The sequence below is a fragment of the Balaenoptera musculus genome, chromosome 2 (genome assembly GCF_009873245.2).
Source record: "Balaenoptera musculus isolate JJ_BM4_2016_0621 chromosome 2, mBalMus1.pri.v3, whole genome shotgun sequence".
Classification (NCBI taxonomy): Eukaryota; Metazoa; Chordata; class Mammalia; order Artiodactyla; family Balaenopteridae; genus Balaenoptera; species Balaenoptera musculus.
The window spans coordinates 150,648,411-150,672,912 of NC_045786.1; the positions used below are offsets into that span (position 1 = coordinate 150,648,411).

The 24,502-nt window shown below is 38.8% G+C and overlaps 1 protein-coding gene across 2 annotated transcripts in view; it reads right to left on the reverse strand.

The window, feature by feature from the left end:
• Positions 1-642: 642 nt before the first annotated feature.
• SPTLC2 (serine palmitoyltransferase long chain base subunit 2) overlaps positions 643-24,502 on the reverse strand; it is a 116,387-nt gene continuing 92,527 nt past the window's right edge. Inside the window, exons 10-13 of one of the 2 annotated variants that reach the window (XM_036842134.1) lie at positions 18,483-18,618; positions 15,628-15,757; positions 13,892-13,948; positions 1,653-1,790 (exon numbers count right to left, since the gene is read on the reverse strand). In XM_036842134.1, coding sequence (XP_036698029.1) covers positions 13,910-13,948; positions 15,628-15,757; positions 18,483-18,618 — 305 coding nt within the window. In that variant the 3' untranslated portion in view covers positions 1,653-1,790; positions 13,892-13,909. Of the gene's footprint in view, positions 1,791-13,891; positions 13,949-15,627; positions 15,758-18,482; positions 18,619-24,502 lie in introns of both variants that reach the window. The other variant, XM_036842132.1, reaches the window with a different exon arrangement.

Consider the following 24,502-nt stretch of genomic DNA (forward strand, 5'->3'; position numbering starts at 1 on the left):
CACTACATGTATCTGCACAAAAATACCACAGCTGATGACAAGATGCCCAGGAGAATTTGGACTGAAAATTTTTACAAATAAAAGGAGTGATTTCAAAAATAGAGATGTACAAAACTACTTTCACACAATGTTTTTCCATTCTGTTCCCAATCCTTCCCCTATAATACTTGATGGCTACTAAAAGACAAGCTGATCTTGGGTATAAAAAAAGTCAAAAGTTCTCTTCACTTAAGCTTTGGTCAACAGAAGAAAGTAAGAACTTTAACATGGTGATTTTCAGATTTGCTCTTTGGTCAAGCAGTATAAAGCTCGCTGAAAGAAATCCCCTTACTTGGTATGCAAACAGAGTCAAAATAAGTGTTCAGAATTTCTCAGGGAAAAAATAAGGGGTAATGGAAGGAGATGGAGCCCCTAAAAGCCCCAGATGCCAGGTTAGAACTGCATTAGGACATCAAGAATAAAAGAGAAATAGCACTCAGAGTGATATTTAAATAGGTCATCTTCTAAAAAGGGTAAGTTAATAAACTTTAATCCTTACATTAGGAACATGACAAAAGATTTCTGAGCGGAGGATTTACCAACATTCTCCTTTATCAGTTGAAATCCTAATATGGACCCAAACCCAGGCAGACGCTGTCATAATTTTTTTTTTTTTTTTTTGGCTGTCATAATTTTGAAAAGTAGAAAGCAGTAAGAAGGAAACCACAGACATTCTACAAGGAGCAGTCAACCCTTTCCCCACCACCCCTGCCCTCTCACCCGAGCAGGAGGGCCTATCACTCTGTGGAGCAGCTTTGTACACAGAAGAGTGAGGTGTGAGTCGGCTTCAGCACCGAGGTCTGACCAGGGTAGGATGTGGGTGCTTTTAAAACCATTTAAGTGTTTTAAACAGGGGATGGGATGTGGGTGCTTTTAAAACCATTTAAGTGTTTTAAACAGGGGGTGGGAGTGTTAGATTCCAGCTTGGGAAGAACCCAGAAACTGGACATACCCTCAGATGGTGACCATTACGAAGAAACATTTGATGGTGAAGGAAGATATCATCTGGTGACCAGAACAAAATGGAATAAGACCAAGCCTTGGAGGCTCCTGGCCAGGGAGGGATATACAATGAGGGGGAGTTTCAGCAATGTTAGTGTTTACTACTTTTCTTAAATGGCTAAACTTAAGACACATTAAAACGCTTTGGGTGATTACGTGACTGGTTAAACAAGGATTCCAAGGCTGGCCACCTCTGAGACCTGGACCGGAAGTAAGTGGAAGGCACTTGCTCCCCAGGAAGGAGGGCCAGGTGAGTCTCGAGGCTGTAGTGCCAGGGCCAGCAGGAGCTTTGGATGGGCCCACGTCTGTGAGAGGAAAATGGCCTGCGTGGTTAGCCAGAGACAGGGTAGGGTCAGCGTGATTTCACAAGTAGAATAGTTATAAAATAAAACATTTTTTTAATGGACAAAAACGCAAAGTGAGTCACCTCTTTTTTTAAAGGTGATGTAGCAAAGGAAGGATGTGAAGCAGTTTTTCACTATTTACAAAATATCATTTAGAGTGGAGGTGGCCGCCGTCAGTAGTTGAGGAAATCTCTTGCACAAGAAGTGTGGTTCCTGCAACTGGACTGGAAAGGCCACACACTCTCCTGGGTGAGGGAGAGTTCCTTTAGGGGAGCACCAAAAGGCTCAGTCTTCTGTTTCTTCATATGTAGTCTCATCAAAGGGCCTGTCCAATAGAGGTACTGACCGATGACGGGAATACTTCAGGTGCAATAGGTCCCCGACTTCATCTATCTCCTTTAAAGCCTAAAATATACAAGACAGAGCAGAGGTTAGAGCCAGGAGGAGGAAGACACACTTGGTGCTTCATTTTTCTAAAAACAATCATGGCAAGATTATCCTGTGGTGGGACCGTGTCCAATGCATTTACTCTGAGCAGACTAGAGTCTAGCAATGGAAAGAGCTGCTTTTTGAGCAAGGACATCAGGCTGACCATGAAGAACAGGTTGTGAAGAGCAGGGATGCAGAATAAAGGGTATAATTCATCAAAATAGGACATGCTTGGACTTCCCCGGTGGCACAGTGGTTAAGAATCCACCTGCCAATGCAGGGGACACAGGTTCGAGCCCTGGTCCGGGAATATCCCACATGCCGCAGAGCAACTAAGCCCGTGTGCCACAACTACTGAGCCTGTGCTCTAGAGCCTGAGAGCCACAACTACTGAGCTCGTGCGCCACAACTACTGAAGCCCACATGCCTAGAGCTGGTGCTCCACAACAAGAGAAGCCACCACAATGAGAAGCCCGCGCACCGCAACAAAGAGTAGCCCCCGCCTGCCGCAACTAGAGAAAGACCGCGGGCAGCAACGAAGACCCAACGCAGCCATAAACAAACAAACAAACAAACAAATAAATATTTTTTAAAAAGAGAAAGAGCATTTCTATATTTAAAAAAAAAATATGACACGCTTGGAAGAAGAAGGAATATGTACCCTGAATTTGCCAGGCTGGCTATAATTTGTTATTTCTCCTTTTACTCTCCAGTACTTGCTCTTTCTGTTATCACACTACCAAAAAAGTGATGAGAAGTCTGCATTGAGATGCTTCCTAGATGCAAGATGAAGAGAGTCCCCAAAGTGGGCTGCTGTGCAGACTTAGTAAGAAAAAGTGGAAGCCAGCAAGGAAAGAAACAGAGCCAGCATTTAAACTCAGGTTTGATTCTAAACCCCCAAATCCTACCATTGAGAGATTATCTTGTCTTTCCATCAAAACTCTATCTCAGTATAACTTTCTTTTCTATAAAACTTGCTCTTTTATTTTTCAAAGAAAATATGTTTCTTATAAAAATTAAAACACTAAGACAAGTGATGAAATGAAAAGTCTCTTCCTGATTGCAATACTAGCCCTACCTGGTAATCTGTGTATGGTTTCTTATATGTACTTAAAAACAAACAAACAAAACCCAACTCCTGGTTGAAGTATACATACATACAGCAAAGTACACAAATCATAGTTGACACAGTTAACTTTCCAAAAAGCAGCACACAGAGAGTCAGAATAGAGAATGACAATATAAGAAAGGGATATGTGTTCAGAATTTCTTAGAAAATATTTAATGGAAGGACAAGGAAATTCCAAGCCCCAGATACCTCTCAGAGAAATCCATGGAAGACAGCAAAAATTTTGGAATCCTAGATTCTAAGGCTTTCTAATAAAAGCACCTGGCACAGGTCACAGAATGCATTTTCAGCTCATGGCAGCTCTCCAGCCCTGTTATTCACTCCCCAAGCACGTGTGGATGTTGCCTAGTGGGTCTAATAGCCCTCAGCTCTGGAGACAATGGCTCTATCTAGGACACCATCTCATTAGACTAAGAAAGGGTAATGTGGGCAGTAGAAGCCCTATTGCCTAAGTGTGACTCTCCAAATTTCCATCACATCATATAAATCCTCTGTCCACTCTCATGGTTGTAATTCCATAAGAAAATGTACATCTTCTAGTTCAGAAAAGGGAATCAGTTGATTATCAGTAAATAGACACATATACCTGTTCCTAAATTTAACTTTTAAAAAATCAGTGTTTGTAGAGAGGAAAAAGAAACACCAACAAATAGTATTCCTTATTTATTCAAGCATAAGAAAAAAATACTCTTCACTCCAAATGTGAAAAATATAAAAAGCAAATAAGAGCTGGACTTCAATATGCTATCAGAACAGTGGTACCTTTGAGAAGAGGTTTAATTAAAAGCTCCATATGGAAACAATTTAAGATTGAATTTCAGCTGAGCGAACCCATTAACTGTTTATTCCCCTGACCTCTGATACAGGATTTATTAATTTAAAACAATACATGACTTACTAAGATCACAAAGTAAAGGATATTCAGAAGAACATGATATTTTTCATCAATTAAAAAAGAAAATGAATAGAGACAGAAAAAAAGCCACAGTAGCCCAAAGGGATCTAGATAACAAGATTATGATTGATACCATGCCAAATATCTCAGATGAATGGGTTTTATTTATATAAAAGGTAAAATTATGCGACTTCCCTGGTAGTCCAGTGGTTAAGACTCTGTGCTTCCAATGCAGGGTGCCCGAGTTCAATCCCTGGACGGGGAGCTAGATCCCACATGCCACAACTAAAAGAGCCCACATGCCGCAACTAAACATCCCGCATGCCGCAACGAAGATGCTGTGTGCCGCAACTAAAGACCCGGTAGAGCCAAATAAATAAGTAAATAAATATTAAAAAGAAAAAAAAGAGATAAAATTGTAACTAGAAACTGCCGGTCATGATGTGGGGGTTACCTGGTTAGACTAGGAATGATGAAGCATTACAAGTACCAATTGTTAACAAATAGTCTACTGAACCTCCGGATCACAGGGTAAGATGGGTTCTTAGGGAAAAAACATGTTAATTTAGGGTTGAGTATGGCCCTTGAATAAGAGAATATTCTAGGATAGTTGTGCACCCCTGAGCTAATAAGCTTGCTCTTCTTCTTTTAAAAAATAATAGCTTTATTGAGATACAATTCACATGCCAAAAAATTCATCTTTTTAAAAGTTTACAATTCAGTGCTTCTGAGTAAATTCACAGAGTTGTACAACTTTCATCACTATCTAATTTTAAAGCATTATCACCTCAAAAAATAAACCCCATACTCATATCCTCATTCCTCCTTTCCCAGGCCCTGACAATCAGCAAACTATTTTCTGACCCAATTAATTTGCCTATTTCAGACATTTCATATAAATGTGGTCTTCTGTGTCTTCTTTCACTTAGCATAGTGTTTTCAAGGCTCATCCATGTTGTAAGGGTACAAATTCATTCGTTTGCATGTGGTTATCCAGCTGTCCAGAACCACTGGTTGAAGAGACTATACTTTCCCCATTAACTAGTCTTAGCCCCTTGTTGAAAATCAATTAGCCATAGATGTTTGGGTTTATTTCTTGACTCTTAATTCTATTCCATTGGTCTATAAGTCTATCTTTATGCTAGTACTCCACTGTTTCAATTACTGTAGCTTTGAAGTAAGTTTTAAGATCAGGAAATTTGAGTCCCCCAACTTCTATTTTCTTTTTCAACATTGTTTTGGCTATCTGGGGCCCCCTACAATTCCATATGAATTTGACGATTTCTGCAAAAAAAAAAAAGCCATTGTAATTTTGATAGGGATTGCAATGGATCTACAGATCTTGCTGTACTCCATATTAACAATATTAAATCTTCCAGCCCATGAACATGGGGTATCTTTCCATTTATTTAAATCTTCTTTCATTTCTTTCAGCAATGTTTCATAGCAATATGCAAGTCTTTCACCTCCCCTGGTTAAATTTATTCCTAGGTAGTATATTCTTTTGAATGCTCTCGTAAATGAAATATTAATCTCCTTTTCATGTGTTCATTGCCGGTGTATAGAAATACACTAATTTTTGTGTCTTTTACTCTGCAATTTTGCTGAATATATTTATTAGCTCTAGCAGATTAGTTTTTTGTGTGTGAATTGTATAGCATTTTCAATATACAGAATCATGTCACGGGGCCCATTAATAAATGAAAGTTTGTTTTTATCTCATAATGTTCATGTTTACTTCCATAAAAAAATCATAAGACAAAATAACTTCAACAAACCTGTGGTTTCAAAAAATGCACTTTATGCTTAAAAAAAACCTAAATGGAAGGCAAAGTCAAATAATCCTGCAAGTGGATGTTATGAGAAAAATAGCACTCTCAACTGGTAAACACGTTTGTTGGCAACAGAAATCTACCAAGATATACTGGTTACATCTAAATTATTTCTCTCTTTTTAAAAAAAATTATTTATTTATTTGGCTGGGCCAGGTCTTTAGTTGTGGCACACGGGATCTTCGTTGCAGCATGTGGGCTCTTAGTTGTGGCATGCTGGATCTAGTTCCCTAACCAGGGATTGAACCCGGGCCCCCTGCACTGGGAGTGTGGAGTCTTAACCGCTGGACCACCAGGGAAGTCCCTAAATGATTTCTTGAATGTGTACAGTTATCAGGAGTAAAACCTGTTAGAAAACACAGTTAATTACTATAGCCATTGCATTTAATGATACAGATATTTTTTAAAAGGTGTGCTGAAACTCCTAAACACCCAAATAAAGTAGAGTGGAAGAAAAGTTGATATTACTGGGTTAAAAAATAATCAATGAAGAAATTCACCAGTAAGATTTTTGAGTAAAGGGAAAGAAAGTCTATTGGAAAAAATCCGAAAGGTACAATCAAAATAAAAAAGAAGAAAAACAAAGATACAGTATCAATAAACTGAATTCAATTTCAGTGTCAGAAGAAGATTAAGAATATACTCATACTGGTAGAAGTTTCGCTATGAAGAAATAGGGAAGAAAAATCAAAATCTTTAGCAGTTAAGAAAATTAAAATGTCAATTAAACTTTTAAAAACATGCATTCATAATATTCTTTAAGATTAGTAGCTTTCCAATGAATTAATATTCTGATATTTCTATCAACTAATTTTATGCAAATATGTTCTAGAGCTCTATAAACTCTCAGAAAGTAATACTTATGTAAAGTCTGAAATCTTGAAGATGTTGGAGACAAGATGGTGGAATAGAAGGACTTGAGTTCACCCCCCTCACGAAAACACCAAAATCACAAGTAACTGCTGAACAACCATCAACAAAAAACACTGGAACCTGCTAAAAAAGATATTCTACATCCAAAGACAAAGAAAAGGCCACAGTGAGATGGTAGGAGGGGTGCATTCACAATATAATCAAATCCCATACCCACCGGGTGGGTGACCCACAAACTGGAAAATAATTACATGGTAGAGGTTCTCCCACAGGAATGAGAGTTCTGAGCCCCACATCAGGCATCCCGGCCTGAGGGTCTGGCATCGGAAGGAGGAGCCCCCAGAGCACTTGGCTTTGAAGGCCAGTGGGACTTGATCATAGGAACTCCACAGGACTGAGGGAAACAGAAACTCCACTCTTGGAAGGCACACACAAGGTCTCATGAGCACCAAGACCTAGGGGAAAAAGCAGTGACTACATAGAAGCCAGGGCCAGACCTACATGCTGGTCTCGGAGGGTCGCTTGGGGAGGTGGGGGGGCGGCTGTGGCGCACTGTGGGGACAAGGACACTGGTGGTGGAAGTACTGGGGAGTACTCATTGGCATGAGCTCTCTGGGAGTCTGCCATTTTGACACCAAGACCCGGCCCTACCCAACAGCCTGTAGGCTCCAGTGCTGGGACGCCTCAGACCAAACGACCAATACAGTGAGAACACAGCCCCAACCATCAGCAGACAGGCTGCCTTAAGTCTTCCTGAGCCCACAGCTGCCTCTAATCACACCCCTTGACATGGCCCTGTCCACCAGAGGGACAAGACCCAGCTCTCTACCCACCAGTGGGCAGGCACCAGTCCCTCCCACCAGGAGGCCTGCACAAGCCTCTAGACCAGCCTCACCCACTAGGGGGCAGACACCAGAAGGAAGAGGAACTACAACCCTGCAGCCTGTGGAATGGAGACTGCAAACACATAAAGTTAGACAAAATGAGACAGCAGAGGAATATGTTCCACAGAAGGAAAAAGATAAAACCCCAGAGGAACAACTAAGTCAAGTGGAGACAGGCAATCTACCTGAAAAAGAATGGAGGCACAGACTGAGAAGGTACAAGAAATGTATTACAAAGAGCTAGAAGATATAAAGAACAAACAAACATAGTTGAACAGTACAATAACTGAAATGAAAAATACACTAGGAGGAATCTATAACAGAATAAATGAGGCAGAAGAACGGATAAGTGAGCTGGAAGACAGAATGGTGGAAAACACTGCAGCAGAACAGAATAAAGAAAAAAGAATGAAAAGAAATGAGGACAGTTTCAGAGACCTCTGGAACAACATTAAACACACCAACATTCGCATTACAGGGATCCCAGAAGGAGAAGAGAGAGAGATAGGGCCTAAGAAAATATGTGAAGAGATAATAGCTAAAAACTTCCCTAACATGGGAAAAAAAACAGTCACCCAACTCCAGGAAGTGCAGAGTCCCATACAGCATAAAAACAAGGAGGAACATGCTGAGACACATATTAATCAAACTGACAAAAATTAAAGGCAGAGAGAAAATATTAAAAGCAACAAGGGAAAAGCAACAAATAACATACAAGGGAATCTCCATAAGGTTATCAGCTGATTTTTTCACCAGAAACTCTGCAGGCTAGAAGGAAGTGGCACAATGTATTTAAAGTGATGAAAGGGAAAAACCTACAACCAAGAATACTCTACACAGCTAGGCTCTCATTCAGATTTGACGGAGCAATCAAAAGCTTTACAGACAAGCAAAAGCTGACAGAATTCAGCACCACCAAACCAGGTTGACAACATTGCTTAAGGAACTTCTCTAGGTTGAAAAGAAAAGGCCACAATTAGAAACAAGAAAATTACAAATGGGAAAGCTCACTGGTAAAGGCAAACATACAGTAAAGGTAGGAAATCATCCACACACAAATACGATTATCAAAACCAACAATCGTGAGGAGAGTACAAATGCAGGATATTGGAAATGCATTTGAAATTAAGAGACCAGCAACTTAAAACAATCTTGTATATAGATAGGCTGCTATATCAAAACCTCATGGTAACTGCAAACCAAAAACCTATAACAGGTACACACAAACAAAAAAGAAAGAAATCCAAACACAACACTAAAGATAGTCATCAAATAACAAGAGAACAGAAGAGGAAGGGAAGAAAAAAGACCTATGAAAACAAATCCAAAACAATTAACATAATGGTAATAAAAACATACATACGGATAATTACCTTAAATGTAAATGGATTAAATGTTCCAACCAAAAGATACAGACTGGCTGAATGGATACAAAAACAATACTCATATACATGTTGTCTACAAGAGACCCACTTCAGATCTAGGAATGTATACAGAGTGAAAGTGAGGGGATGGAAAAAGGTATTCCATACAAATGGAATTCAAAAGAAAGCTGGAGTAGCAATACTCATATCAGACAAAATAGACTTTAAAATAAAGAATGTTACAAGAGACAAGGAAGGACACTACATAATGATCATGGGATCAATCAAAGAAGAAGATATAACAATTGCACCCAACATAGGAGCACCCCAATATATAAGGCAAATGCTAACAGCCATAAAAGGGGAAGTCAACAATAACATGATAATAGTGGGGGAACTTTAACACCCCACTTACATCAATGAACAGATCATCCAGACGGAAAATCAATAAGGAAACACAGGCCTTAAATGACACATTGTATTTGATGGCCTTAATTGATATTTATAGAGCATTCCATCTGAAAGCAGCAGAATACACATTCTTTTCAGGTGCATATGGAACATTTCTCCAGGATAGATCACATGCTGGACCACAAAGCAAGCCTCAGTAAATTTAAGAAAACTGAAATCAAAGGATCTTTTCCGACCACAGTGCTATGAGATTAGAAGTCAATTACAAAAAAAAAAAACTGTAAAAAACACAAACAAGTGGAGGCTAAACTATATGCTACTAAACAAGCAATGGATCACTGAAGAAATCAAAGAGGAAATAAAAAAATACCTAGAGACAAATGAAAACACGATGATCCAAAACCTATGGGACATAGCAAAAGCAGTTCTAAGAGAGAACTTTACAGCAATACAAGCTTACCTCAGGAAATAAGAAAAACCTCAGAGAAACAACCTAACCTAACACCTAGAGCAACTAGAGAAAGAACAAACAAAACCCAAAGTTAGTAGAAGAAAAGAAATCATAAAGATCAGAGCAGAAATAAATGAAATACAGACTAAAAAAAAATATAGAAAAGATCAATGAAACTAAAAGCTGGTTCTTTGAAAAGATAAACAAAATTGACAGACCTTTTGACAGACTCATCAAGAAGAAAGGGAGAGGGCTCAAATCAATAAAATTAGAAATGAAAAGGGAGAAGTTACAACTGACACCACAGAAATACAAAGGACCATAAGAGACTACTACAAGCAACTATATGCCAATAAAATGCAAACCTAAAAGAAATGGACAAACTCTTAGAAAGGTACAATCTCCCAAGACTGATTCAGGAAGAAACAGAAAATATGAACCAACCAATCACAAGTACTGAAATTGAAACTGTGGTTAAAAAACTCCCAACAGGGACTTCTCTGGTGGTCCAGTGTTGAGCCTCCGCACTTCCAATGCAGGGGGTGTGGGTTTGATCCCTGGTCAAGGAACTAGGATCCCACATACCGTGCAGCGTGGCCAAAACATAAATAAATAAAAATAAAAATACTTTATGTGTGTGTGTGTGTGTGTGTGTGTGTGTATAAAAACTCCCAACAAACAGAAGTCCAGGACCAGATGGCTTTGCAGGTGAATTCTATCAAACATTTAGAGAAGAGTTAACACCTATCCTTCTGAAACTATTCCCAAAAATTGCAGAGTAAGGAACACTCCCTAACTCATTCTATAAGGCCACTATCACCCTGATACCAAAACCACACAACGATACCACAATGGAAGAAAATTACAGGCCAGTAACACTGATGAACATGGTCACAAAAATCCTCAACAAAATACTAGGCAAACTGAATCCAACGATACATTAAAAGAATCATACACCATGACCAAGTGAGATTTATCCCAGGGATACAAGAATTTTTCAATGTCCGCAAATCAATCAGTGTGATACACCACATTAACAAATTGAAGAATAAAAACTATATGATCATCTCAGTAGATGCAGAAAAAGCTTTTGACAAAATTCAACAGCCATTTATGATAAAAACTCTCCAGAAAGTGAGCACAGAGGGAGCCTACTTCTGGGAGTTGCCTGGTGGCCTAGTGGTTAGGATTCAGAGCTGTCACTGTAGTGGCCTGGGCTTGATCCCTGGTTGGGGAACTGAGATCCCACAAGCCGCGTAGTGCAGCCAAAAGAAGAGGGAACCTACCTCGACATAGTAAAGCCCATATATGACAAACCCACAGCTAACGTCATACTCAATGGTGAAAAGCTGAAAGCATCTCCTCTAAGATCAGTAACAAGACAATGATGTCCACTCTTGCCACTTTTATTCAACATAGGTTTGGAAGTCCTAGGCACAGCAATCAGAGAAGAAAACGAAATAAAAGGAATCCAAATTGGAAAAGAAGTAAAACTGTCACTGTTTGCAGACGGCATGATACTATACATAGAAAATCCTAAAGGTGTTACCAGAAAACTACTAGAGCTCATCAATGTATTTGGTAAAGTTGCAGGATACAAAATTAATACACAGAAATCTCTTGCATTCCTATACACTAACACCAAAAGATCAGAAAGAGAAATTAAGGAAACAATCCCATTTGCTGTCACATCAAAAAGAATAAAATACCTAGGAATAAACCTACCTAAGGAGGCAGAAGACCTGTACTCTGAAAACTATGTGACACTGATGAAAGAAATCAAAGATGACACAGACAGATGGAAAGATAAACCATGTTCTTGGATTGGAAGAATCAATATTGTCAAAATGACTATACTACCCAAGGCAATCTACAGATTCAATGCAATCCCTATCAAATCACCAAGGGCATTTTTGGCAGAACTAGAACAAAAAATCTTAAAATTTGTATGGAGACATAAAAGACTCTGAATAGCCAAAGCAATCTTGAGAAAGAAAAATGGACCTGGAGGAATCAGGCTATACTGACTTCAGACTATACAATAAAAGCTACAGTAATCAAAACAGCATGGTATGGGCACAAAGACAGACTTATAGATCAACAGAACAGGACAGAAAGCCCAGAAATAAACCCACACACCTATGGTCAATTAATCTACAACAAAGGAGGCAATAATATACAATGGAGAAAAGACAATCTCTTCAATAAGTGGTACTGGGAAAACTGGACAGTTACATGTAAAAGAATGAAATCAGAACATTCTCTAACACCATATACAAAAAAACCCTCAAAATGGATTAAAGACCTAAATGTAAGACCAGATACTATAAAATTCTTAGAGGAAAACATAGGCAGAACACTCTTTGACATAAATTGCAGCAATATCTTTTTGGATCCACCTCCTAGAGTAATGAAAATAAAAACAAAAATAAACAAATGGGATCTAATTAAACTTAAAAGCTTCTGCACAGCAAAGGAAACCATAATCAAACAAAGAGACAGGACTTCCCTGGTGGCACAGTGGTTAAGAATCTGCCTGCGAATGCAGGGGACACGGGTTTGGTCCCTGGTCTGGGAAGATCCCACATGCCGTGGAGCAACTAAGCCCATGCACCACAACTACTGAGCCTGTGCTCTAGAGCCTGCGAGCCACAACTACTGAGCCCATGTGCCACAACTACTGAAGCCCGTGTGACCTAGAGCCCACGTGCTGCAACTACTGAGTCCACGCGCTACAACTAATGAAGCCCGCATGCCTAGAGCCCATGCACTGCAACAAGAGAAGCCACCGCAATGAGAAGCCCATGCGCCGCAATGAAGAGTAGACCCCACTCGCCGCCAACTAGAGAAAGGCTGCATGCAGCAATGAAGACCCAACGCAGCCAAATAAATAAATAAATAAATAAACAAACAAAGAGGCAGCCCACAGAATGGGAGAAAATATTTGCGAGTGGTGCGACCGACAAGGGATTAATTTCCAAAATACACGAATGGCTCGTGCAGCTCAATATCACAAAAACAAACAATGCAATCAAAAAATGGGCAAAGATCTAAACAGACAATTCCCTAAAGAAGACACAGAGAGCACCACAAAGCACATGAAAAGATGCTTAACATCACTAATTATTAGAGAAAAGCAAATCAAAACTACAATGAGGTATCACCTCACACCGGTCAGAATGGCCATCATCAAAAAGTCTACTAACAGGGCTTCCTTGGTGGTGCAGTGGTTAAGAATCCACCTGCCAATGCAAAGGACACAGGTTCGAGCCCTGGTCTGGGAAGATCCCACATGCCACAGAGCAACTAAGCCCATGCGCCACAACTACTGAGCCTCTGCTCTAGAGCCTGCGAGCCACAACTACTGAGCCTGCGTGCCACAACTACTGAAGCCCACGCACTTAGAGCCCGTGCTCCACAATGAGAGAAGCCACCGCAACGAGAAGCCCACGCACTGCAACGAAGAGTAGCCCCTGCTCACCGCAACTAGAGAAAGCCCAGGTGCATCAATGAAGACCCAATGCAGCCAAAAAAAAAAAAAAAAAAAAAAGACAGTGGACCAGACTTGACTAGACATCATGGTACTCTTCACCACTGCACACACTTCAAAAAATAAAAAGTCTACAAAGTCTACAAACAATAAATGCTAGAGAGGGTGTGGAGAAAAAGGAACCCTCCTACACTCTTGGTGGGAATGTAAGTTGGTGCAGCCACTGTGGAAAACGGTATGGAGGTTCCTCAGAAAACTAAAACTAGAACTACCATATGATCCAGCAGTCCCACTCCTGGGTATATATCCAGACAAAACTAAAATTAAAAAAGATGCATGCACCCCTATGTTCCCAGCAGCACTATTTACAATAGCCAAGACATGGAAACAACCTAAATGTCCATCAACAGAGGAATGGATAAAGAAGATGTGGTAATGTATACAATGGAATATCACTCAGCCATAAAAAAGAATGAAATAATGCCATTTGCAGCAACATGGATGGACCTAGTGATTATCATACTAAGTGAAGTCAGACAGAGAAAGAGAAATATCATATGATAACATTTATAAGTGGAATCTAAAGAAATGATACAAATGAACTTATTTACAAAACAGAAATAGACTCACAGACTTAGAGAACGAACTTATGGTTACCAAAGGGGAAAGGTTGGGGTGGGGGATAAATTAGGAGTTTGGGATTGACATATACACACGACTATATATAAAATAGATAACAAGGACCTACTGTATAGCTCAGGGAACTCTACTCACTCCTCTGTAATAACCTATATGGGAAAAGAATCTGAAAAAGAATAGATATATGTATATGTATAAACGGAATCACTGTTGTACACTTGAAACTAACACAACATTGTAAATCAACTATACTCCAATATAAAATAAAAATTAAAAAAAAAATAATCAAGATACTGGTGAGAAGACAGACACCTAAATCAATGAAACAGAACAGACTTTTCAGAAATGAATTTACACAATATATTCAACTGATTTTTGACAAAGTTGTTAAGGAAAACACATGGAGGAATGATAGCCTTTTTTCAAAAAATGATGCTGAATATGAATAATAGTCTAAAAGACCTCTAAAAACTTGATAATATGAAAATAAAAGATAAACAATGAAACTTGGACATAAACTTGTACAGATACTTTATCACAGAAGATACACAGATGGCAACTGAGCACATTAAAAAAAAAAAGGTTCAACAACATTTGTGATTAGGGAAATAAAATCTAAAGTCATCATGTTATCCAATATACATATTAGAGGGACTAGAATTTAAAAGTATAATGGATGCAGCTTCGATCCCTGGTCGGGGCACTAAGATCCCACATGCTGCGGGGCAACTAAGCCCAGATGCCACAACTAGAGAGAAGCCTGTGCACCGCAGTGGAGGATCCCACATGCCATAACGAAGATCCCGCTTGCCGCAACTAAGACCCAATGTGGCCAAAAATAAAATAAATATTTTTAAAAAATTAATAAGCCAATCCTAATTCAGAGAGAAATAAGAAAAACATTAGAACTATTGATATTGATATGAACGTGTGCTTTACTAAAATATGTGGAATTCCACTGACATGGTGTTCATTGGAAAATCCATATCCAAATCAAAAAGTTAGAAAATAATAGCAAAATAAACCAACAGAAGGATAAGAAAAAATTCAAAAGGGAAAAATACACTAGAAATTCTAAAAAAAAAAATTAAATAAAAAATGCTAAAAAAAAGTCTGAAGTCTCAGGTGTGAAGTAATAGCATATTAAGAGAATATCAAGAGATGAGAACATATTAAGAGACCATAAATAATTACATTCAGTAATAATTATGAGCTCCTACTATGTGCCTGGCACTGTGGTAGGTCCTGGGGATACAGAATGAGAAAAATAGACTTAGTCCCTCCTAAAGATAGAGTTAGTCCCTCCTAAAGATTTATCTAATGGTAAAGATTGCCATGAAATAATAACAGGTGTAAAGAATTTCCTAGGGGAGAGTCTTAGGATTTCCAGAAATATCTAGCCAAGAGGGTTTGGGAAAACCCCTGAGCAAGTTTCTTTTAAGTTTTCTTTTATGTTAAGAATGAGTAGCAGTCAGCCAGGCAAAGGGGAGAGAAAGGTCAAGAGAGAAACTGCCACAGACAGAGCAACACACAAGAAAGCTCAGAGGAGAAACGGCTAGAGTAGAAAGAGAATGCAGAGCTGTAGAGATCGTAATGAGAGAGAGAGTGGAACAAGATGAAGCCAGAGCCCTGATCATGCAGGGTCTGGTGGGTGATGCGAACAGTTTTGCAATTTTTTGTAAATAGCAATGTATTAAGCAGCATTGTGCACTCCCTCCTCTACTTTACCAGTAAATATCTCAGGTGCTCAAAGAACATCAGGACCAACAGATGATTAATTTCATCTGATATACAGACCTTCTTAGTATAAGGTATATTTATATCAAAGTGAAAGTGTCTACTTACAGTATCAAGCATTTCTTTGGTATGAGCTGCCGACAGGCAAAACCTGGCTCTGGACTCAATGATTGGGGTAGCAGGAAATCCTACCACAACTACACCGATATTCCGCTTTAGCATCTCCCGTCCAAAGGCGCTGCAGAGGGAAAACAAGAAAAGAAACCAGGAAGAATAATAAAGCACACAGTACAAAGGCCTGAATGATGTAAACTCTTGGGTGATACAGGCACTAGACAGTTCTATTAGGAATTTCTTCTAACTTCTATGAAAGTTAAAATTGACAGTTTACAAAGACTTCTTTTATTCAATCCTAAAGTGGTCTTTTCCCAAATGGTTTCCTTCAGAAAGGTGAAAGAATACTGTTGGCACAGACCAATTTTTAATAGGGCTTGCCTAAAGTAATTTGCAACTGTAGCCTTAAGGTGTCACTGACATGTAACAGTGGTTCAGAGGTTTCTAAATGAACTTGAGTTTAAAACCTGGTCCTTGAAATGTTAGGCTTGGCAGTTTAAAAAATTCTTAGGATTAAGGATGCAAAGGATCTGGACAACTTTCTGCTGGCAGAAAGGCCAAGCACTAGCCTTCCAGACCAGGCATTTTTTGGATCGACTTAAGTGTTGAGCTGACTTTGTAATTCAGGGTTTCCTTTGATGTTTGTGAGGCCAGCTCATCCCCAGCCTTCAGATGACCACCCAGACCACACAGTTCTTGTTTAACCCCCCATCCCAAGCCAAACTCGTGGCATGTGACCTTACTCTACATCTGTATCTTGCCTAATTAACACAATTCTAACTTTCATGTAAATTTTGTTATTTACTAAATTATGTTATTCTTTGTCCTTTTCTCTTGTTGACCTACCTTATTCCTTTTTGACTTTTCCCTTAGCTGTTTAAAGCATTTGTTTGAGAATAAAAAAATTCCACTCACTTTAGTAATAGCACCAGCTTTCCCCACTCTTAGTAACAGTACATCCTCTTCAATGTATTTCCTTTGTGTCAGGCCAAGTCCTGCATCTTTAGCACATGCTCCCGAACTGTCTAGTGCTTTATTCCAATTCTGCCTTACTCTCTCTAAATCTTAATTATAATGTACAAAGTCAGTTTCACCTGTATAGAATAAATTAGACACAGTCCTCTCTAAAGAAAGGGTTCTAGACTAAGTCAATCCTCCAGAACAGGTAACTTTTTGAGTTTATTTATGATGATAATTCCATTTAAAGAAGAATGAGGGAAATCCTACACCTCTGCTTTGGTGTGGGATTCCATCATTTCCTCCATCTCCTCTGAAGGCCATAATGCCAATTGCCCATACGACTTCCTACTGGAAACTAAAACTCCTCTGTTTCCCTCAATGAGCACCCTTTCCCAATATTCCCCCTTCATTAACTTTGGAATCACCATACTTCCAGGTTCCCTGATTTAATTTTCCCTCCTCTAGTCACTTTAATCAACATTTACTGAGTGCGAGGGGCTGTGGTGGGCACTGGGGATTCAAAGATGAATAAAAATATTTGCTCCTTTAATGAGTTCCATTAAACCTGAGAAATGATCCTTACTCAATTTTATATTTACAATCCAGCCAAAACTCACAAATCTGAAAAGATGTGCCTTTTTTACTGAACCTATACTAAGCAGATGACTCCTTTATTTTTTAAATAAATTTATTTATTTATTTATTTTTGGCTGTGTTGGGTCTTTGTTGCTGCGCACGGGCTTTCTCTAGTTGCAGCAAGCAGGGGCTACTCTTCGTTGCGGTGCGCGGGCTTCTCACTGGGGTGGCTTCTCTTGTTGCGGAGCACAGGCTCTAGGTGCGTGGGCTTCAGTAGTTGTGGCACGCGGGCTCAGCAGTTGTGGCTCGCGGGCTCTAGAGCTCAGGCTCAGTAGTTGTGGCACACGGGCTTAGTTGCCCCGCGGCATGTGGGATATTCCTGGACCAGGGCTCGAATTCGTGTCCCCTGCATTGGCAGGCGGATTCTTAACCACTGCGCCACCAGGGAAGTCTGACTCTTTTATTTTATATCTCTGGTGCAATTTTGCACATAATTATTTTGCAAATAATTAGATTTGTCCACTTCTTATCTGCTTTTCAAATATATTTTGGTTTCGTTATACATCTGTACTTCTCAAATACACTGAAAGCTATTCCAGGGCAAAGATTTCCATTATATACACCTTGCACAAGCCAGAGAGGCTGGTGTAAAGTGCACATCTGGTAACTGTGCAATAACACGGCTGACCTCATGGCTCACTCTTCCCCCTTGGGCACTGCACTTCAGCTCCACTCACCTCCTGCTAGTCTTCCATCAGCTAAGTATGTTCCTGCATTGTGGCCTTTGCACAGGAGCTTCTTGCTTCAAGTGGCTAACTTGCTCAGCTAGTTCAAGCTCAGATGTCATCTTCCCTTACCACTGAGGCTCTCCAGGGTGACCACCCCATTTAATACTGTAATCTGCCCACCCACAGTGCACTCTCAAACCCCATATCCTGCTCTATTTTTTCCTATAGCCCTTAACACCTTCTGGCATATTACATAATTTCCTTATTTATTACGTTTGTCTGACTCTTGCCCCAGTAGAGCATAAACTCCACAAGGACATGGATTTTTCTGTGTTTTGTTCACTGATCTATCTCAACCCCCCAGAAGAGTGCATTAAACTCAAATGTTTGTTTAAGGAAAGACTAACAAGTTAACATATTTTACAAATTGGAATCCACTTGTTTAATCTACGGCAGATCTAGCAAACGAAGGTTAACATAATGAGGCCAAGACAATTTTACCTAACAAAATATATAAGCCTGGCCTCACATCATGGTAAACCTTAAGTCTAATAAGAGGGCAATCTGTAATCTGCAAAAAGGTACCCAATTTTGGCTGGCATGTAGAGCATCAGAGGCACCACTGGAGAATCTTCATTTCCATAGATGATGAAGCCCATATTTTTCAGACGTCTCCTGAAATATCTGACGTTTTCAGCTAACTGCTGTATACACTCTTTGCCTGGAAAATCATGGGGAGGGAAACAAAATAATACGAAGAATGAAGAAGTGGAAAAAGACAGCAATCTCCTCCATCTCTATTCTATCAATCAATTCTATGTTTTGTTTCTTCCTTTCCCATATAAAATATTTTTGCACAGTAAACTGTATGGAATATAAGTAGAAACAAATATATCTTGCGTTTGCATTCTGTCATAGTAGGTGTTGATAGCAGATTTTATAGTAATGTACAAAATAAAGTTTAATGACCAGTATTTCCATGGCACATTAGCATCTTCAAACATTTTCATTGATACTACCTCATTTAACACTCTACCACCCCTTTACAGTAGTTTGGATAATTATTATCATTTTCATTTTATATATTAGGAGACTCACAAAGGTTGTGACTGGCCTACAGTTACACAATAATGAGTGGCACAGTTGACTAGAAGACCAGAGACAGAACCATTCAGAGCCCCACATTTTCCTCTTAAGAGTTTGAGTTTATGTTACCATTTCCCTAAAACTTCTACCAGACAACAATAGCATACACATATAATAATGTAAAAATCATATTTTTAATCCTACTTTGTTCATCTTCCCTAAAACACAAATGGCTTAAGACACACATTTTTCTAATTGCTGATTGACTAAATATATGGTCTGGTTTTGACTTTATGGTAGGTCAGTCTATGAACAGATGTCCAAAAACAATCGTTCTGTTACAGAGAGCAAGATATAAATTCAAAAGATCAGCTTGCAAAGGGCTAAGAACTGTTTTATGGTTTTCTAAATCACAAATACTCACAAATAAGAAAAGGCTGCAGTCATTTTCACATATATTAGAAAGCCAGCAAATTCATATTTTAAAAAATACAACCATACAGCTCAAAGGTAAGTTAATCAATTGCAAATACAGGTGACTAACAAATGTCCTTAGAATCAAAACACTAACATATCCGTCATTGATGGGAAACTACTCTAGATAAGTTTGCTACAAATAACCCCAAATTAATACTCTTTACGTAAATAATTTCAAGTTGACCAGAGAAGCACATACAAGCTTAGATTAGCTTAGTGTGAACACTGAAGAACATCACTTAAGTTATGACATACATCTTACACATATTAAAGCAGACATTAAAGTATGTTAAGTTTATGTTGACAGTTGATGAGCCACGTACTCTAATTTTCCCCTAGAAATACGAACACATGCTTACTCTACATTTAGAATAAGAGACTTCCACTTCCAGCCCTGAAAGAGTACCAGGAACCGGATTTTCTTTCCTGCTTGTAAACAACAGAAAGCTGGACAGAGTATATTACAAAATGGTTTTCAGACACTGGGCCCCAGGCAGTGGAGGACTGTGCTGCTGGAGAGAAGGGAAAACAGAAGCGAGTCTCTGGATTGTCCCCATACCACCTGGAGACAGGTCCCGGGCTGCTCCAGGAGTGGGGACCTAGTCTTGTCAGTCGAAGACATCAGATTTTGGAGTTAGGGAGGCTAAGGTGGCTAGAATTTACTGGGCACAAAACAGGAGCGGAGGAAGGTGCACAGAGAGACCTTTGGGGGTCTACAGAAGAGCATTTGGCAAAGTGCTGATCTGAACATGTATGAGAAGAAGCTATGAGGGGCTGGAGAAAGCTCCAACAGAAAGCAGCAGACTGAACAATTCCCAGCACTCATACAGTTGGGAATAGCTTCTATTTTCACCAACCAAAATGGAAAGACCTCAGAATCACATTAGTAGTGGAGCTAAATTAGCCCTAGACTAAAAGTTGCTCTGGCCCACCCTAACACCCCTTAAAAGCAAGTCTTAAAAGGATCCAATTGATTCCAAGAACAAAGTCCAACATTATTACCTAAATGAATACAAAATGCAGCCCCTAGTAATGTAAAATTCACAATGTGTGATGTATAATAAAAAATTCTAGGCATTCAAAGAAACAGGAAAATATTACCCACCAACTAGGAGAAAGGTCTATCAACAGAAACAGACCAGAAATGACAGAATATTAGCAGACAAGGATATAAAAATGCTATTATAAATATACTCCATACATTCAGAAAAGTAGAAGAAACATGATGAAGAGAGAAAGAAAATACATAAACAGGGAACAACTGATAAATGCAAAAATGATGAATCTCAAAAGGATTATGTTAAATGAAGTAAGTCAGACACTAAAGACTATACTCTTGTGAATTCATTTATAGGACATTCTTAAAAAGATATAATTACAATGATAGAAAACAGATTAGTGGTTGCCAGGGAATGGAGAGAGGACTGACAGCAGAGCGGTATGAAGGGGACTTTTCAGGGGTGACAAAAACATTCTATACTTCAGTTATGGTATGGTTACATGACTGTATACATTTGTCAAAACTCATGGAATTACACACTTAAAATTGGTGAATTTTATTGTATATAAATGATATTAAAGATTTTTAGAAACTGAGTGACACATTTGCTAATTTAGTGTACATTAATTTTTCCTGTACCACTTACTATTTTACAACTTGCTACCTTTTTCTTATCACAAACCAACTACCTTTTGTTAAAATATTTTTTTCTTATTTCAAGATTATCAAGAAAAATTATCAAGGAAAAGAAGAAATGCTAAGAGATTTAGACCTTACCTTTTCCACCTATGGCTATATCATTCTAAGCAAGTTCTCTGTAACAAAAGGAAGTGGAAATCTCAGTCTCACCATTCATTGTCATCTGTTCCTTGACAAGAAGAGTCCCAAAAGAAAATACATCTAAAATAACATTCATAGGCAAAACTGGAAGATACTGAGAATAGGCATTTAAAATTCCCAACTTACATATCCTTATTATTGCTGAATAGTATTCCTTACCAAAGATATACCACAATTTGTTTACCCAATTATGTGTTAATGGACATTAGAGTTGGGATTACCAACTTTCATTTTGGCAGTTATAAAGTTCAGATTTAAAAGAATTCTCTCTGAGGGACTTCCCTGGCAGTCCAGTGGTTAAGACTCTGTGCTGTCAATGCAGGGGGCACAGGTTTGATCCCTGGTCAGAGAACTAAGATCCCACGTGTCACGTGGTGCAGCCAAAAAATAAAAAAATTAAAAAAAAAAAAAAGAATTCTCTCCTAAATAGAGGATGTGGATAAAAGGAACCCTTGTACACTGCTGGTGGGAATGTAAATTGGTGCAGACACTATGGAAAATAGTATGGAGGTTCCTTAAAAAACTATTGATAAAAATAGAACTACCATATAATCCAGCAATTAATTCCACCTCTGCGTATATATCTGGAAGAAAAGAAAACACTAATTCTAAAAGATATATGCACCCCAATGTTCACAGCAGCACTATTTACAGTAGCCAAGACATGAAAGCAATCCAAGTGTCCATCACAGATGACTGGATTAAGATATGGAATATATATACAATGGAATATTACTCAGCCATAAGAAAGAATGAAATAATGCCATTTGCAGCAACAGGGATGGACCTAGAGAATATTATGCTTAGTTAAATAAGTCAGACAGAGAAAGACAAATACTATATGGTATCACTTATATGGGCATATATCTGGAAAAGACAAAAACTCTAATTCTAAAAGATACATGCACCCCAGTATTCACAGCACTATTTACAACAGCCAAGACATGGAAGCAACCTAAATGTCCATCGACAGATGAATGGACAAAGATGTGTGTGTGCACGGGTGTGTGTGTATACACACACACAGTGTACACACACACACACACACACACACAGTGGAATATTACTCAGCCATTAGAAAAAAGAACTAATGCCATTTGCAGCACCATGGAAGGACCTAGAGATTATCATACTAAATTCAGACAGAGAAAGACAAATATCATATGATATCACTTATATGTGGAATCTAAAAAATTGATACAAATGAACTTATCTACAAAACAGAAATAGACTTACAGACTTAGAAAACAAACTTATGGTTACCAAAGGAGAGAGGGAAGGGGGGAGGGACAAATTAAAAGTATGGGATTAACAGATATAAACTACTATACATAAAATAGATAAGCAAAAGAATTTACTGTATAGCACAGGGACTTATACCCATTATCTTATAATAACCTATAATGGAATATAATCTGCAAAAATAATGAATCACTGTGCTATACTCCTGAAACTAACACAATATTGTAAATCAACTATACTTCAATAAAATAAAATTCTCTCCTAAATATTTATTTAAGCATCCTAGTCATGCCCAAATAAGGGAAGAATTACTATAATTAGCAACTAACAGCTCAGTTTCATTTGATTCTAACTGCTTTAGGTGGATATGGTAAAAGAATGTACTACAGTTGACCCTTAATCCACATATAATTTATAGTCGGCCCTCCATAGCTGAGGTCTCTCTGAATCTGCAGATTCAACCAACCAGGGACCACGTAGCACTGCAGCATTTACTGTTGAAAAATATCTACATGTAAGTGGACCCGGGCAGTTTAAACCTCTGTTGTTCACAGGTAAACTGTATTTATACTTTATACACAAAGAAACAGGCCCATAAATGTTAAACTACTTTCTCTAAGGCCTTTCATTCAGTAGGAGGAAGATCAAGGTTCTGACTCCCATTTAGTGCTTTTTCTTCTACACCACAGCAAGAAATTATGTACTTTTCAAACTTTAAAGTGTTTAACCCTTTATTGGGTAACAATATCTGTATTTTACTTTTTAAACGGCACTTACTAGCAAATGAATAGGATAGGGATGAATGGGTGAAGGAGCCTAAGACACAGGGCAAGTATGAGACAAGTGGAAAGTAGTTCTTACAATAAACTCATCTGGAAAAGCAAACTGCAATCATCACTGGTGAGTAGGGAATAAAGACTGAGGGGAAGAATCAAGACCAGTGCTGGAGAAAGAAGCAAACTAAATTAGAAATAGTGGTCATAGTGAATCCCAGAAATTAAGTGGTCTGTTTATCCAACAAAACTACTAGGCTGAACCATGAAACTGCCAATTTTTGACCTTAAAAAGGCGATTTCTTCTGATTCAACCTAATAATTTCAAAGATAATAATAGGAAAAGCAGCCAAGTTAAGTTACTTACAAATCAATAAGCTTTTGCAGTTATACATATTGGGAAAGGGGTTGTCCCTTATTCCTGAGGTGACACTGAATTTTAAAGACAACACTGTTACCAATTTTGAATTAAATATCATATAAAATACCAGTTAATATTAATACAAGAAGCATGGTACTTAAGTCCAATCTGCTACCTCAGTTCTAAAGAGTTTTCTTACTGCAGAGCTGCAGCAAGTATCTGGTCTAACACGAATTTAAAAACAAAGAAAGGTTAGCCTTGTTAAAAAAAAAGATACTGGGCTTCCCTGGTGGCGCAGTGGTTAAGAATCTGCCTGCCAGTGCAGGGGACACAGGTTCGAGCCCTGGCCCGGGAAGATCCCACATGCCGCAGAGCAACTAAGCCCATGCACCACAACTACTGAGCCTGCGCTCTAGAGCCCGCGAGCCACAACTACTGAGCCCACGTGCCACAACTACTGAAGCCTGAGTGCCTAGAGCCCGTGCTCCGCAACAAGAGAAGCCACCACAAAGAGAAGCCCGCACGCCAAAACGAAGAGGAGCCCCCACTCGCCACAACTAGAGAAAGCCCGCACACAGCAACGAAGACCCAGTTCAGCCAAAAATAAATAAATAAATAAATTTATTAAAAAAAAAAAAAGATACTAACTCTTAAAAGGTCTTTATCCTTGCCTCAGAGAGAACACAGATGGTAATATAAGAGGTCAGCATTCTTCTCTACTTTTCAAACATAAATGTTTACTTTTAAGGGTGATAAAAAGCGTAAAAGCAATTTAGAGAAAACCTCTGTACTGATTCTCTTGAAGTTCACAAATGAACCTTACTGT